The 17,855-nt window shown below is 38.7% G+C and overlaps 1 protein-coding gene across 1 annotated transcript; it reads left to right on the top strand.

Moving 5' to 3' along the window:
* The first annotated feature begins 9,319 nt into the window (after positions 1-9,319).
* LOC138871338 (uncharacterized) lies at positions 9,320-10,546 on the top strand. Its single transcript, XM_070149213.1, has 2 exons — positions 9,320-9,619; positions 9,662-10,546. Exons 1-2 carry the CDS (start codon positions 9,320-9,322, stop codon positions 10,544-10,546), a joined length of 1,185 nt encoding a protein of 394 aa, XP_070005314.1.
* The last annotated feature ends 7,309 nt before the right edge of the window (positions 10,547-17,855 follow it).

Raw genomic sequence — 17,855 nt, 5'->3', positions numbered from 1 at the left:
AGCTCTGCTTTCATTGCTGGCAAATGAAAAGAGAATTTCTCATTATGAACAATCAAAAACTTTAAGACAGAAGATGAAAACAAGTTGCATCTGATGCCTCCTCCTCAACACACCAAAAAAGTCATTTAATAGCATTGATAATTAGATTATTCGACTAAATTGCCTTATTTTGTGAAAGACTTTATACTATCATTTATTAGAACAAGAGTCCAATAATAATAACTATGCTTCAATTTCAAACAAGTTAGGGATTAATTATATGATTTTTCACCAACCATGTCGTACCATTAAAGTACTCAGACCAATATAAAGGTCTATGAGTGAAGGTGGATGTGAAAAATAGTAATTAATGCCTTCTTGGTTTCAAATACAACACTTACTTTGGATTAAATTGGTTTGACTAAATTAAGCAACGCTTATTTCTGCCCGGAGGAAGTACATATTATTCCACTTGTTACAAACTTCCCTTGTAAGTTTCCAGTGCACGCCAATAGAAACAAAGTTGATGCATGCATGATCTTAGATGTAATTCTTGCGCTCGGAGGTCTAAATTTTACCAACTAATTAATTATAAATCATGACACCTTATAATCCGATGTTAGATGAATTTTGAGCCAAACAAACTTTGAACGAGTTAATATCATCACTCGTTTATTGACTTACATTCAACGCAATTCGAACCGTACGTTCAAACTTGATATCAACTCACTCATTTAAACCGTTCAAACATGAGATGATTGGCAAAGGCAGGACTGACGAGATTTGGCATGGAAATGTTTAGGCATTTTTATTGAGAAAATGATCGTTCAACTAAATAGCGTTCTTTGTGGGTTGTGTGGCATGTGAGCTTTAAGTAGCTAAGGATGTGTGGGTCATTTCATGTGTGCCAGTTTCAATAACTACTGAAGTTGACATTATGGAGAAATAGTTTTAGGTAGCGTTTGTATATAGATTTGATTGAAACTTAAAAAAATGAGTTTTTGAAGTTGTATTGAAGAATAACTTTTGAAAGTTGAAATTGTGTTTGAACATGCATTTTATTCGAAGAAAAGTTTGAAGTTTTGTGAGTGGAAGAAAAATCATCACCCAAAAACTACCCTAAATCAGTTTTTGGGGATTTGAAAATTTTTGAAATTTTTATTTCCCAAAACATGATCATATTTTATAAAAAATAATATTTTCAAAAAAAAATTAATTGAAAAAATGAAGCCAAAAATCTAATGATATGAACTATAGACACCTAACTCCTTCAACAACTAGGAAGGAGGATAACAAAACTAAAACTTTGAAAAATTGTTTTTGTGGCTTTAATATGAGAAATAATGGATACTCCATGTTTCATTATGACATGAACTATAGACACCTAACTCCATCAACAACTTTCCTAATAGTTATTCTGCAAAGGAAAAGTGAATCAATGGAACACACATAAAATAAACTTGTAATTTCTCTGAATAACCATAAATTTAACTGGGTCATACTTTTCACTTTGGTACACAGCTTGGATTATAATTATCAATAGTGATAAATCGTACATTTATCACAAATTGGAATTCTATTGTTGCGCATCTGTTCCTTGTGGATTGAAAGTTTTATTTGCTGTAATATGACAATTGACAAGCAACTGGTAGTGGAGGAAAAAAGAACATAATGATAGAAATACACAGATATATTCTGTGATGCATATAGAAAAAGAAAAAAGAACTAGAGGCAAATTAAAGGGCAAAAAGGTTTATAAAGGTGGTTGCTTTAAATGCAAAACAGCTTTGATTTTGAACTTTTTCTGTTGGCAATAGCATATATATATACATACAATAAAAGATGGATAATGATGAGACTTTAAGAGTTGTTATAATAAGCCAAGGAAAATTCCATTCTTCTGGGCATGTTTTGTCTCATACACCGTCCTCCTTTTTGACCTTTGGATCGCAAGGGAAAAAAAAATGTGGTTGAATTTTGTAATATGTTATTTAGGCATCACCGAAAATATTGAGACGGACAATTCTTGAATTAAGAATCTCTTAAATATTTATATGGGAAGAGAAAATAGTTGTGAGGAAGATTAGTAACACATGCTTTGATACTATTTAATACTCTAAAAAATTCTGTTTAAAATTTTCAGAAAAAAAAAAAAAAACTCACGTCCTAAATAGTAATGATTATTTTGTGTATGATATATTTTTGACTTACTGCCCCAGGAACATTTTTACAGACGGCAGGAATGGGGACTCTTTTTCTAATACTTTCAGAATATTTTTCGTAGAATGTAAATTTGTCAGCCATGCTCATGCGTAGTGAAGTTGCTATGGTCAATTTTTCATTATGAAGTTTATGCATGCTGCAAAGTGCTCCATGACCACTGAATAAAGGGCAAATACATATATTCTTTTTTGTCTTATTGCCTTTTTCCTCCGAGTGAGCCTCGTATAGGGTAGCAGGTAAAATTTAGCTTACACCTAATAAATAAATAAATATATAATACACGTATGTTAGAGATTCAAAACCCCATATTAATTTGGACATTAATGGAGGAATGAAGTCTGAACCAGGAAGAAGAGAAAAGGAGAAGACGACTGACCAAACTAGTGTTGTTTTCGATATAACCTAGGATATATGTCGGGTTCTTCTATTTTGAATCACAGCCACACATCATACTTTGGAGTGGCTAATCATAGCCACATATCTTTTCTGATGGATTAGATCTGGACCCTTGATTTGATTAATTGATAGAAGGTTCTTCTTAGGTGAAGCTCACATGAGAGAATATTATTTGGTTAGGATAGAATTTTTCTCTTATGAATAGACAAATACAAATAGGACAAGTGTACATAGTAATTTTTTTTTCTCTTTATTTTATTCAATATTCAATTGTATATATATACATGTACAAACAAGTGAATGCATACACAGAAAATTTTTCTATCTCTTTACTCGTCCAAATCATAACTTCTGCGTAGCTTAGCCTTCAATTTTCTTCATGGTATCAGAGCATTGAGCTCGATCCAATATCAATTATCAATCCCCAAGTCTATTCTTCAGCTCCTAGTGAAAGAAGATGAGTGTAACTGGAGAAACCACAGTTATAGTTGCAGAAATTGCAAACACTCCTAAGGCAGGAGGATATGACATCAACCATCCATATCATCTTAATCATTTAGATTCACCTGGAATGACCTTGGTTAACACTGTGTTTGATGGAAGAGGTTACCCAATATGGAAGAGATCCATTCTTCTGTCCCTATCAGCCAAGAAGAAGCTTGGATTCATCAATGGGGCTTGCAAGGCTCTAGATCTGAACTCTACTGATTATGAGCAGTGGAGCTGTGTCAATGATATGGTCACATTTTGGATTCTAAATGCACTGTCAAAAGACATTGCTGACAGTGTGATTTATTCAAAAATAGCAAAGGAACTCTAGGACAGCTTGGAATAGAGATTTGGCAAGTCCAATGGTGCCAAACTCTTCCACCTGCAAAAAGAGCTGTCAAGTTAACACAAGGTAACAGTGATATTGCTGGATATTTCACCAAACTGAAGAGACTGTGGGATGAATTAGATACTCTAAATGTGATCATAACTTGTTTCATGTGAGGGAAAAGCCAAACTAAGTCTTTGGAGGATCAAAGGTTAATTCAATTTTTGATGGGATTGAATGATGTATATGCACAAGCTAGAGGAAACATTCTTATGATGAGTCATTTGCCTAGCATAGATATTGCATACTCACTACTTTTACAGGATGAGAATCAAAGAGAAATATATGCAAATGCACACTTCTCTTCAGATTCTGCATCTTTCATGGTGGCTGGACATGGAAAACAATCAAATGCACAAGTTTTTCCTCATTTTGCAGCATTCATGGCAGCAGGACAAGGAAGAAATAGTCAAAAGTTTAGAAATCAAGGCCCTAAAGGAATAGTGGATGGTCAGAAATTCAACAATGTAGCTCAAAAGGTTCCAAGAGCACAGCAGAAATTCAGAGGGAAGAAAAAATACAATCCTAATCTCTCTTGTACCTATTGTGGAAAAACAGGACATACTCAAGAAGATTGTTACAGACTGATTGGGTTCCCAGATGATTTTGAATTTACTAACCCAAAGACTTATCAAAATCATGTCAAGGCAAATGTGGCAGCAACTCATAAAGAAGATAATGGAACACGGCAGAGCAATGAGGCCAACAGCAGCAGTTTTGGACACCATTTCAGCAAGGAACAAATTGTAGAGATGATGGATATGTACAAACAAGCAAAATCAACACAGAGTGGAGGATCAAGAATTAATACAAATGTTGTGGCTGGTACTATTCTCAAATACTCAGGATCAGTATTTACTAGTTTAAAAACAGATTCCTGGATAATTGATTCTAGAGCATCAGAACATATGTGTTTTGACCCCAATTCTTTTCTGTTTCTAATTCCACTCCCAATACCTTTGAACATTAATTTACCTAATTCTTTCAAGGTAGGTGTTACTCATATTGGGAGTATATCAATTCTGCCAGGTCATGTCTTAACTAGTGTCCTTCATATGCCAAATTTTAAATATAATTTACTATCTGTTCATAAGTTCTGTGTGCAATTCAAGTATAATCTTCTACTTACATCTAGTGGGTGTCTGTTACAGGGCCTTTCAATGAGGAGTCCTCGAGTTTTTGGTGAAGTTAGAGAAGGTCTCTATTTACTAGATCCCAGTAATTTCAAATCTAGTAGTATGCTTAGTAGTAATGTAATTTCATTTTCAAAAGGAAGGAATTCCAGTTCTAAGTCTGTTTTAGGTTCAGAATTAGTTCATGTCAATGTGATACCTGATGTAAAGCTTTGGCATGAAAGATTGGGTCATGTTCCAATTTCAGCAATGAAACATTTACATTTCTTTCATTGTGCTTCAAATTCTGGTTTCATTGATATCTTCCCTAAAGCTAAACAGACTAGAAATCCTTTTCCCATCAGTAACATAAAAACCAAGCATGTTTTTGATCTTATACATATTGATACTTGGGGACCTTATAAATCTAGCACTTACAATGGTTTCAAATATTTCCTCACTATTGTTGATGACTACAATAGTACTTGTACATTTTTGTTGAGTGCTAAAAGCAATACTTTTCCCATGCTTAAAAGTTTCCTATCTATGGTAGAGAGACAATTCAATGTCAAAGTTAAGATGATAAGATCTGATAATGCTTTGGAACTGGGAAAGGGGACACTGGAAGCAGATTTTCTTGCATCAGAAGGCATACTGCATCAGTTAAGCTATGTTGGTACTCCTCAACAAAATAGAATTGTTGAGAGGAAGCACAGGCATCTCCTAGAAGTGGCAAGGGGTTTAATGTTCTAGTCTAGATTGCCCATATCATATTGGGGAGAGTCTATTCTGACTGCAACACACATTATAAATAGGTTGCCTTCTAGAATACTGAATGGTAAAACTCCTTTTGAAGTCATTTTCAAGCAAAAGCCTAAATATGATTATTTAAGAAACTTTGGATGTTTATGCTATGCTTCTACCTTAACACAAGGAAGAAGCAAATTTGATGAGAGAGCAACTGCTTGTGTGTTGATTGGACATCCTTTGAATCAGAAAGGATATAAGCTATTGGAACTGAAAACTAAGAAGATCTTTGTTTCTAGAGATGTTAAATTCTTTGAGTCACATTTTCCTTTTGCGAAGCTTAAACCTATCCATAGTCCCATTTTTTCAGATTCACCCCTTTCTTTGGATTTCAACTCCTATCAACATGAAGAAGAAGAAGAAATGTCCTGTACAGAAGATATGGACCTTAACAATCCAATTTCTCCATCCTCACCTTATTTTCAACCCCAGTCTTCTGATTCATCCACCACACCCACTCCTCATCATCCTGATTAACATGTCCCTCACACTAGTCCTAGTATATACCCAACAAAATCTCCTATTCCTGCACCTAGATAGGAAGTTTCTTTGAGGAAGTCTAATAGAGTGACACAACAACCAGTGTATTTTAAGGACTATGTGTGTAATAGCATCATGTTTGCTGATCTAGATAGGGCATATTTCTCTCAACCTAGTAGCCCTAGTGCCTATTCTTTTTCCTCCCTCACCATCAGTAATCAGCATCTGATCCAGTCCCTATCCAATTTAAATGAGCCTAATAGTTATGAACAGGCTTCTCAATATCCAGGTTGGAGACAAGCTATGGAATCAGAAATTCAAGTTTTACAAGATAATCAAACTTGGGAAGTGGTTAAGCTGCCTAAAGGGAAGAAGCCATTACATTACAAATGGGTTTATAAGGTCAAGCACTTATCTGATGGAACCATTGAAAGGCTAAAGTCAAGACTTGTAGTAGGGGGGGATATTCAAAGAGAGGAGATAGACTATAGTGAGACTTTCTCTCCGGTAGTCAAGATGACAACTATAAGATGTCTTCTTGCTGTTTCAGCAAAGAGGGGTTGGATTGTGTCCCAGTTAGATGTGAATAATACATTTTTACATGGAGATTTACAAGAAGAAGTGTACATAAAATTTCCAACAGGACTCATCCCTCCTAGTCCTTCTCATGTTTGTCTGCTAAAAAAGTCTTTATATGGTTTAAAGCAAGCTTCACGGCAGTGTGATAGTAGGCTATATAGTCGATATTTAAACCTTAATAGGACCATACTTTGTTGTTGTTTTATAGATAATTTGCCAACAAAATGCTCTAAATAGTGTTCTTTTGTTTAGCAGGGAATATTATATGAGAGGAAGCAACATGGAGTATTTTAGAGGCGATAATGTGAAGAAAAACACCCACTCGAGAAGTTCCCGAACACAAAGAAGCATAAATGGCCTGGGCAAGAAGGCCACCGCGGTGGCACCGCGGTGAATCGCGGCATATTAATGAAGTGAGGCAGAAAGGTTGGCGTTCACCGCGGTCGACCGCGGTGCACTGTTCACGCAGCTGGAAGCTTGAGCACCAAAGTGTAATTTGGGGAAACTTTTGTAAAACCCTTATAAGCTTTAGAAACTCGCCCAACTAGAAAAAAAAAAGAAGAAGCTAATTTTAGACTACTTTTAGAGGAAGAACGAGTGTGAGAAGATCAACCAAACATTAGAGTTTTTCTATCTCCTTTTAATTCTTGCAATTTTACATTATGAACAATTTAGTAGTTATTTCTTATTTTGTTATGAGTAGCTAAACACTTATCTAGGGTTGATGGAACCAACTGTTGATTGAAGTTTTGACTCAAGTTGTTATAATCGAGCCGGATTTATGATATGATTGTTCAACTACGCTTTGTATGGTGATTAATTGAATGGGCCCTTGATTAATCGTGTCTAATTACCTTATATTGCTTGAAAAAGAATATTAGGTTAGATAGCTGTTGAACAACACCACTTTTGGGTAATTGAAGAGATTCATTACTTGAACTTAAAAGTGGGTTTAGAGATAACAAAACTTTGGTGGGATAATTTAGAGTTGCATACCCATTGTCAGCTAGAGTAGTTCGAGAGAATGCTCTAGTAAATTATTGTAGTTGATTGAGAGATAATTACGATAGCCCATAACTCTTAATCCTCATAGAGTATTACGGCGAGATTATAGCGGAAGAGTCAAGACCTAAACTAACAATTGGGGAAATCACTGCCCTAGACCACTTTACCATTGAATTCTCTTTGTTTTAACTTACTGTTGTTTTTAATAGTAGTTGAAGTAGTTAAACAAAAAAAACAATCTTTATTGATCAAAAATCTTGCATCTAGAGATTGATTGAGTTAATAATAATATTACCGAAGAGTGTAATACATAGGTTAGTTCTTTGAGGATTCGATTCCGGACTTAAAACCGGATTATATTTGCAGCGATCGCTTTGTCCTTTGAAAGGCATAGTTGGGCGTTATCAAATTTTGGAGTCGTTGTCGGGGAGCTAACGGTGTTATTTATTACAACTTAGAAGTAGTGTTAAAAATTATTAGTTCAAATCAATTTTCAAAGGTGTTAAACAATTTTCATTGAAATTCTAACGTTTGAACTCTTGTGGAATTCAGGTGTATGCCTAGAAATTCTTCGAGGACTGGAGAACTGTTTGAAGGACTTTCAGACCCGGAGAAAACATTTAGGGCATTGAACTGTGCCAACAAGAGGATCCAACAATCACAATAACCACACCAGCTTGAATTTGACAAGGGTGACGTAGAGAACGTCAATGGAAACATCAGGGATGAGCCAGCTGACCCAAACGTTAGAGTGGTGGCACCTCTTGTGCCAGAAGCTGCACTTTATGATTGGGCTCAACCCACAGCTGACAACCTGGCAACTGCCATAGCTGAGCCCGCAATTCAAGCGGAGACATTCTAGATCACCAACAACATGCTACATCTGCTACAGAATAAAGGATTGTTTTCCGGGTCACACATTGAAGACCCTCAGCAACATTTGAAATATTTTCTGTCAATTTGTGTGACTCAAAGGCAGCCAAATGTGACCCCAGAAGCTATCAAGCTATTACTACTCCCGTTCTCTGTGACTGGGGAAGCTCAGACTTGGCTGAATTCGCTCCAAATCAATTCCATTGTCACCTGGGAGGAATTAGTAAAGCAGTTTTTGAATAAGTTCTACCCACCCAACAAGACTGCAAGGCAGATTGATGAAATATTGCAGTATAAGCAGCAACCGACTGAGATCTTGCAAGAAACTTTGAAAAGATTTAAAGGGATACTGGTTAAGTGTCCTCACCATATCATTCCAGACCAGATGCTGGACCAGAGATTCTACATGGGATTGGCGGACAATCTAAAAGCCAATGTGGATACTTCAGCTGGAGGTACATTTTTGAGTAAGACATTCACCGAGTGCAAAGTCCTTCTGGACAAGATGTCCCAGAACTCGGGGTGGATGACTAGAGGTACAACATTGGCACCCATAGTGCATTCGGTGCCTCTTGACCCAAATAATTCGCAGACAGAGAACATGGCCACACTCCTAACTCAGATGAGTATTTTGACAAAGAAGATAGATGAGATGGGTACCAAACAGGTGCATATTGTTGACACGACAAATGGAGGACTGTGTACACCCTATGTTAATCAGTCTTATGTGTGTTCATGGAGCGGAGAAGGTGAAAATCAAGGAGCAAGGGAAGATATGAATTATGTTAACAACTTTGGAGGTTAGAGACAAGGAGGACAACAGTGGAGACCGGCACCAAATTAGCAATACAGACCCAACATACCTCAGCCTGGGGGCATGCAAGCTCAAGGCCAAATGGTGCCATACCACCAGAGACAACAGGGCTACCCACAGCAGAACCAGTAACAGTTGACATATCAGCCACCTCCTCAGTAGCAAGATAACAACATGGTAGAGATCAGAGGGATGCTCCAGCAACTCATTGGGACAAATGGTAAGATGCAAGAAAAGTTGGCAATACATGAGTCAGTTATAAAGAACATTGAAACTCAGTTGGGGCAGTTGTCTATGGCTTTAAACAATCGCCCCCAGGGAACATTGCCAGCGGATACAAATATTAACCCCAAGGAGCAAAACCCGAATCAGCTGATGGCAGTAAGTCTTCGAAATGGGAGAGATTTAGACAAAGAGCAGGAGGTTGCACAAGCCAGCAAAGAGACTACCCCAGCCACTCCAATTCCACTAGAGGTAGATGAACCAACAAATCTGACCGAAGTGGTAGTTTAACAGGGTCAAGATGAAAAGGGTAAGGCTAAGGTAAATGAACAAGCTGCAGAACAGGTGGTGCCACTTGTGCCACAGAACCCCAACAGAGAGAATCCAGCAAGCAGTGAACAAAGGGTGATACCTGTACCATTCCCTCATAGACTGGTAAAACAAAAGAAGGAAGATCAATACAAGAAATTTATGGAGATGCTGCGTCAAATTCAGCTGAATATTCCTTTGATGGATGCCTTGAGGGAGATGCCAGGTTATGCGAAGATGATGAAAGACCTAATGTCACAGAAGTTTGATTTTCAGGACCTATCCACAGTGACTCTGACGCAGACCTGTAGCGCAATAGTGACCAGACCGATGGCTCAAAAGATGTCCGACCTAGGTAGCTTCACTATTCCATGCACGATTGGGAGTTACGCCTTTGCAAAGGCATTATGTGATTTGGGAGCCAGCATAAATTTGATGCCTCTGGTTGTATACACTAAACTGGGCATTGGCAGAGCTAGAACAACTTCGATGTTGCTGCAACTGGCTAACCGCACGGTAAAAAAGCCTACTGGGATTTTTGATGATGTGTTGGTGCAAGTGGGGAAGTTCGTATTCCCTGCGGACTTTGTTATTATGGATTGTCAGGTAGATAAGGAGATACCTATCATTTTAGGTAGGCCATTTTTAGCCACTGGGAGAGCCCTGATCGATTGTGAGACTGGGGAATTAAAAATGAGACTGAACGATGAAGAAGTCATATTCAATGTTCAGCAATCTATGAGGAGACCCAGTGAATATGCTAATTGCTCTCTAGTGGAGGCAGTGGATGTGATCCTGCAAGAAGATGATGTGACCCTGACTGTTAAAGATCCATTGGAGGCATGTCTGACAAATTTAGAAGGATGGTGAAGGGTTAGCTGAGTGGGTCATGTCACTTGAAGGCCAAGGATTCTGGAAAAGGGAACCTCAGTTTGAGTCCCTTAAGTTAGAAAAAAGGGTTGCACCTCCAGCAAAGCCATCGGTAGAGGAACCACCTAAGTTGGAGCTGAAGCCGCTTCCAGCTCACCTCAGGTACGTTTTCTTAGGCCCTGATTCTACTTTGCATGTTATTATATCATCCGGTTTGTTAGATGTGCATGTAGAACAGTTCTTACAGGTACTGCAGGAAAGCAAGACTGCCATTGGCTAGACCATGGCAGACATAAAGGGTATCAGCCCAGCGTTCTGTATGCATAAGATTCTCTTGGAAGAAGGGCACAAACCTTCCAGAGAACATCAACGAAGGATGAACCCAAACATGAAAGAGGTAATAAAGAAGGAAGTGATCAAATGGTTAGATGTGGGAATCATCTTCCCCATCTCTGATAGCAATTGGGTTAGCCCTGTCCAATGTATGCCGAAAAAGGGGGGAATGACTATTGTGCAAAATGAGAACAATGAGTTGATCTTAACTCGTACAGTTATGGGATGCAGATTTGCATGGATTACCGAAAATTGAACACAACCACCCGGAAGGATCACTTCCCCTTATCTTTCATTGACCAAATGTTGGACAGGCTGGCCAGGCGCTCACACTTCTGTTTCTTGGATGGATATTTGGGGTACAATCAGATATCAATAGCCCCAGAAGATAGAGAGAAAACATCCTTCACTTGTCCATATGGCATCTTCTCCTTTCGGAGAATGCCTTTTGGGCTTTGCAATGCACCGGCGACATTTTAACGGTGCATGTTAGCCATTTTCACAGACATGGTGGAGGATATTATGGAGGTCTTTATGGATGATTTCTCCGTGGTGGGAGATTCATTCGAGGATTGTCTTCACAACTTAAGAAGAGTGCTCAAAGATGTGTGGAGACAAATTTAGTGTTGAACTGGGAGAAGTGCCATTTTATGGTACAGGAAGGGATAGTCCTGGGACATCGAGTGTCCAGTAAAGGAATGAGGTCGACCATGCTAAGGTTGACGTGATTGAAAAACTACCATCGCCTACTTCAGTCAAGGCGGTGAGAAGCTTCCTTGGGCACGCCGGGTTCTACAGGCGATTCATAAAAGATTTTTCAAAAATTGCTAACCCATTATGCAAACTCCTTGAAAAGGATCACCCCTTTGTGTTTTCTAATAATTGCAGGTTGGCATTTGAGGAGCTGAAGAAGAGATTGGTGACTGCACCCATCATTGCTGCACCCAACTGGGAGCAACCATTTGAGCCCATGTGCGACGCAAGTGACTACGCCATAGGAGCAGTCTTGGGGCAGCGACAGGGTAAACTGATGCACACGATTTATTATGCAAGTAGAATGTTGAGCGGTGCACAACTCAATTACACTGTGATGGAAAAGGAGATGTTGGCTATTGTTTTTGCATTCGAAAAATTCAAGCCATACTTGATTGGCTCGAAAGTTATTGTTTACACTGACCATGCAGCAATTAGGTACCTGATAGAAAAGAAGGAGTCAAAGCCACGCTTGATTCACTGGGTTCTTCTGTTACAAGAATTCGATCTGGAAATACGTGACCAAAAAGGGACAAAGAACCAAGTAGCTGACCACCTTTCAAGGTTGGAAGGATCTGAAAAGAAGGTAGAGGTTGAGGATATAACAGAGACATTCCTGGATGAACAGTTACTGGCAATGACAATGGAGGAGACACCTTGGTATGCTGATATTGCTAATTATTTAGCAAGTGGTATTGTACCTTATGAACTCTCCTCAATTCAAAAGAAAAAGTTCTTTCGTGATTGTCGGTATTATTATTGGGATGAACCTCTATTGTTTAAAATATGTGTAGATAACATGATCCGGCGGTGTATCCCCGAGAAAGATCAACATTCTGTTTTGCAGGCTTGCCATGCTTCACCATATGGTGGACACTTTGGAGGAATTCGGACAGCAGCTAAGGTATTGGAGTCAGTCTTGTACTGGCCTACTCTGTTCAAGGATGCCCATGCTTGGGTTAGAAGCTGCGATGAATGCCAAAGAACTAGCAACATATCTCGTAGACACGAGATGCCAATGACCACAATTCAAGAGGTGGAGATTTTTGACATGTGGGGGATTGACTTCATGGGGCCATTCGTCAGCTCGTATGGTAACAAGTTCATATTGGTAGCAGTTGACTATGTCTCCAAGTGGGTCGAAGCAGTGGCTCTCCCGACCAATGATGCTAAGAGGGTACTAGGCTTTCTAAAGAAGAACATTTTCACGTGTTTTGGTACCCCAAGAGCTATACTCAGTGATGGCGGAACCCATTTCTGCAATAGAGCATTCGCACGGCTGTTGGAAAAATATGGAGTTCGTCATAAAGTGACCACCCTGTACCACCCACAATCGAGCGGGCAAGTTGAAGTGTCCAACAGGGAGATTAAAAGTGTCCTCACAAAAACAGTGAATGCAACAAGGACTGACTGGGCAAAGAAATTGGATGATGCATTGTGGGCATACCGCACAGCCTTCAAAACCCCAATTGGGATGTCACCGTACAAGTTGGTGTTTGGTAAGGCATGCCACCTCCCAGTTGAGTTATAGTATAAAGAACTTTGGGCATTGCGGCAGTTGAACTTAGACATGGAGACATCAGGCGCTAACAGAGTCACGGGATTACATGAGCTCAAGGAATTCAGATTCTAGGCCTTTGAGAGTGCTAGATTATACAAAGGATGAAATTAATGCATGCTAAGCACATCTTGGATCGAAACTTCAAACCCGGAGATCTAGTGTTGTTATACAACTCGAGATTGAGATTGTTCCCAGGTAAGTTAAAGTCCCGATGGTCAGGACCCTTCAGAGTGGTGCAATTGTTCTTGAGTGGAGCTGTAGAGATTGAATCAGAAGTTGGGACAAACAAGTTCACAGTAAATGGGCAAAGGTTGAAACATTACCTTGGCATGTTTGATGAAAAAGGGGATAGAGTGGTAATCACTTTGGAAGAGCCCCAGTACGCGGATAAGGAGTGATGATCAAATGCTTGCGTCGTGCCATGACGATAAATCAGGCGCTGCGTGGGAGGCAACCCACGAGTGTGTTGATTATATGTTCATGTAACTTAAAAAAAAACTTAGCACCGCGATCGCGGTGAGCCGCGCAAACCGCGGTGGAAGGCAAACATTCTACCTCAAATTTTCCATCCCACCGTGACCGCGGTGAGGCGTAAACTTTCTGCCTCAGATTTTGAAATCCACCGTGACCGCGGTCGGGCCCAGGTAATTTTTTTTCCATTTTTCCTAATTCTTTTCCTCCTCTTTTAATTTTACAACCCAAACCTCCCCTCTTAAACCCAAAACACGACCCCCTCCCCCATATTCCTAATTTCTCTCTCTCTCTAAACCCTAACCTCCCCAATTCCCCTCCTCCTCTTCTTCTTCTCCTTCAATCACACCACCCCCATCTCCAATTCTTTTCTTCCTTCCCCCCTTAAGGTAAGATTCTAACTCTTTTCTCTCTTTTCTTTGACATTGTGTTGTATTGTGTTGTAATTGTAATAATTGACTGTTTGATTTTGCTTGTTTTGTCTTGCTTTGATTGTTTTTGATGTAGAGTAATAGTCATTAGGAAAGCTAAAATAGTAAGTGACTTGTCCCGACGACGGATCTCTCTCGACGGGGTTCTTGAGGGACTAAGTCGAAAAAAAAATGTGGAATATGGAGACTCTTCCTAATGACGGATCTGTTAGATAATTTTCTTGAGGGAAGTAGTCTAGAGAAAAGACCAACAAAAATTTATTTTATTTTTAAGTAGTGTAGTAACTCCCCCTTGGTTTTTCTTTGGGCCACAGTTCTTTTCCAAGAGTTTAGCTTGAATCGGGTATAGGTAGTTTTTGTTTTTGATCTTTTTAGTTTTACGTTAGGATTAATGGGCCACGAGCAAAAATCGATTTTTTACACCTGAACACGATAGACACTAGAGTTCAACACCTAGTTTCATTGGTTAAATCCAGTTAGAGTGCCTTAAAATTGTATGTTTGTATCTAACTTGAACACTCAAAAGAGAATGTCTTGATAACCCAATCCGGAGTGGGTCACGTGCCATGTGTGTGTGAGTTTTACTGTGTTCCATGTTTCATATTTGATGCCTAGAACTTGCCTTGCGTGTTTGCAAAGCGAAATAGTAGTTTCTTTCAGTTTTAGAAGTGATATAGGTATTCTTTGTTGAGCCAGATATATAAAGTAACCCACCTGGATGCAATACATCGTAGTTAACCTCGTTGAGCCTATAAGCCTATTTCTTTGGCAACCACATTACGAACCTTACCCAATTGTTTGAATAGCTGGCCGTTTGAACCCTTTTACCTCCCAATAAGCACTTAAACGGTAATGGAAATATGCATAAGTAAAAGTGTGAGGTGGTGGTTTGGTTTTTGAGTGGAACCATTGAGATAGAGAAAAGATGTGGAATTTGAAGCATAAAAGAAAAAGCACCATGAAAAAAAAAGGAAAATATGGGTTATAAACATTCATAATGGTTGAGAAGTGGTGGCTTGTACAAATTGTACCTAATGGAAGTGGATACTTTAAACAAATGAGGTGGAGTGTTGGTTGGCACAACTATGATCTTTAAGTTAATGTAATTGTATTAAAAAATGCTTAGGGAGGTTCGTCACTATATCTAAATATATCCTACCTTTCCCTTAGCCTACATTACAACCAAGTAAAGTCCTATTGATCTTAGACTGAATGAGCTCAATTAGTAAAGTATTACACTACGGGCAAGCCTATGGTGCATCTTTGTGGCATGTGAACGTTCTTTCTGAGAGTGAGCGAATTCTGTCTATCTCAGTTCCTACTTATTTTAATTATCGTTATATGTAGAACTACTCTCTTGTGTGATGTGAGGGCATATGATTCACAAAGGAACGGTAAGTCTTGACTCTTGTATAAAGTAGTTTGAGTAAGTGCGGATGTGCATGGTACAAAAGGTTTGACTCTTGAGGTAATGGTTGTTCACTACTAGGTGCAAATTTTTGAAATTGTTCATGGTGTTAGTTGTTAAAGGAAAAGCTTAGGGAAGAAATTTTGATGGAGTGATGGATTGCTAGAGGACTAGTAATGATTTAAGTATGGGGTGTTGATAGTAGGCTATATAGTCGATATTTACACCTTAATAGGACCATACTTTGTTGTTGTTTTATAGATAATTTGCCAACAAAATGCTCTAAATAGTGTTCTTTTATTTAGCAGAGAATATTATATAAGAGGAAGCAATATGGAGTATTTTGGAGGCGATAATGTGAAGAAAAACACCCACTCGAGAAGTACCCGAACACAAAGAAGCATAAATGACCTGGGCAAGAAGGCCACCGCGGTGAACCGCGTCATATTAATGAAGTGAGGCAGAAAGGTTGGCGTTCACCGCGGTGCACTGTTCACGTAGCTGGAAGTTTGAGGACCAAAGTGTAATTTCGGGAAAACTTTTGCAAAACCCTTATAAGCTTTAGAAACTCGCCCAACTGGAAAAAAAAGAAGCTAATTTTAGACTACTTTTGGAGGAAGAACAAGTGTGAGAAGATCAACCAAACATTAGAATTTTTCTATCTCCTTTTAATTCTTGCAATTTTACATTATGAACAATTTAGTAGTTATTTCTTATTTTGTTATGAGTAGCTAAACACTTATCTAGGGTTGATGGAACCAATTGTTGGTTGAAGTTTTGATTCAAGTTGTTATAATCGAGTCGGATTTATGATATGATTGTTCAACTACGCTTTGTATGGTGATTAATTGAATGGGCCCTTGATTAATCGTGTCTAATTACCTTATATTGCTTGAAAAAGAATATTAGGTTAGATAGTTGTTGAACAACACCACTTTTGGGTGATTGAAGAGATTCATTACTTGAACTTAAAAGTGGGTTTAGAGATAACAAAACTTTGGTAGGATAATTTAGAGTTGCATACCCATTGTCAGCTAGAGTAGTTCGAGAGAATACTCTAGTAAATTATTGTAGTTGATTGAGAGATAATTACGATAGCCCATAACTCTTAATCCTCATAGAGTATTACAGCGAGATTATAGCGGAAGAGTCAAGACCTAAACTAACAATTGGGGAAATCACTGCCCTAGACCTCTTTACCATTGAATTCTCTTTGTTTTAGCTTACTGTTGTTTTTAATAGTAGTTGAAGTAGTTAAACAAAAAAGAACCCAATCTTTATTGATCAAAAATCTTGAATCTAGAGATTGATTGAGTTGATAATAACATTACCGAAGAGTGTAATAGATAGGTTAGTTCCCTGAGGATTCGATTCCAGACTTAAAACCGAATTATATTTGCAGCGACCGCTTTGTCCTTTGAAAGGCATAGTTGGGCATTATCACAGTGGTATGCTCGGCTTGCAGGGGCACTGAGTTTCAAAGGATACTCATCATCATTGAATGATTATTCTTTGTTTTTTAAAAAAAGAGATGGTCTCATATCCATTTTAGCAGTTTATGTTGATGACATATTATTGATAGGGGACGACACACAAGAGATTCAAAACATCAAAGAATTCCTCAATTCTCAGTTCAAGGTAAAGGATTTAGGAGACATACACTATTTTCTTGGACTAGAAGTTTTACGAGAAAGTAATGGTTTTATCATCGGTCACCAAAAATTTACCTTGGATATGCTCAAGGAGTTTGATGTCTCTCATTTGCCTCGTGCAACTTCTCCTCTGGATCCCTGCTCCAAGCTTCAAGCAGACGCTGGTCCTCTCATGGACAATCCTACTCTATTCCGGTACTTGGTTGGCAAACTGAATTATCTTACCAACACACGCCCAGATATCTCCTTTGTTGTTCTCACTTTGAGTCAATACATGCAACGTCCTTGCCAGTCACACTTCTTTGCCGCTTTAAGGGTCCTTAAATATCTGAGTACTGATCCTGGCCAAGGAATCCTGTTATCCTCTACACCAGATTTTTCTCTTCTTTCCTTTTGTGATGCGGACTGGGCCTCTTGAAAAGACACTCGAAGATCGGTGAGTGGTTTCTTCATTACTTTGGGGAGATCTCCTATTTCATGGAAATCGAAGAAACAAGTATCCATTTCTCTTTCTTCTGCGGAAGCAGAATACCGATCCATGCGAAGAGTCACCACTGAATTAACTTGGCTTGTATGCCTTTTTGCTGACCTCTCCGCCCCTATTACCCTTCCAATTCCCCTTTACTCAGACAACAAAGCAGCTATCCATATTGCCAGGAACCCTGTTTTCCATGAATGCACAAAGCATGTTGAACTTGAC

Source organism: Nicotiana sylvestris, chromosome 1 (genome assembly GCF_000393655.2).
Source record: "Nicotiana sylvestris chromosome 1, ASM39365v2, whole genome shotgun sequence".
In the NCBI taxonomy this organism is placed as follows: Eukaryota; Viridiplantae; Streptophyta; class Magnoliopsida; order Solanales; family Solanaceae; genus Nicotiana; species Nicotiana sylvestris.
The sequence above is the reverse complement of the archived record's forward strand: the minus strand, read 5'-3'. Positions and strand labels throughout refer to the sequence as shown.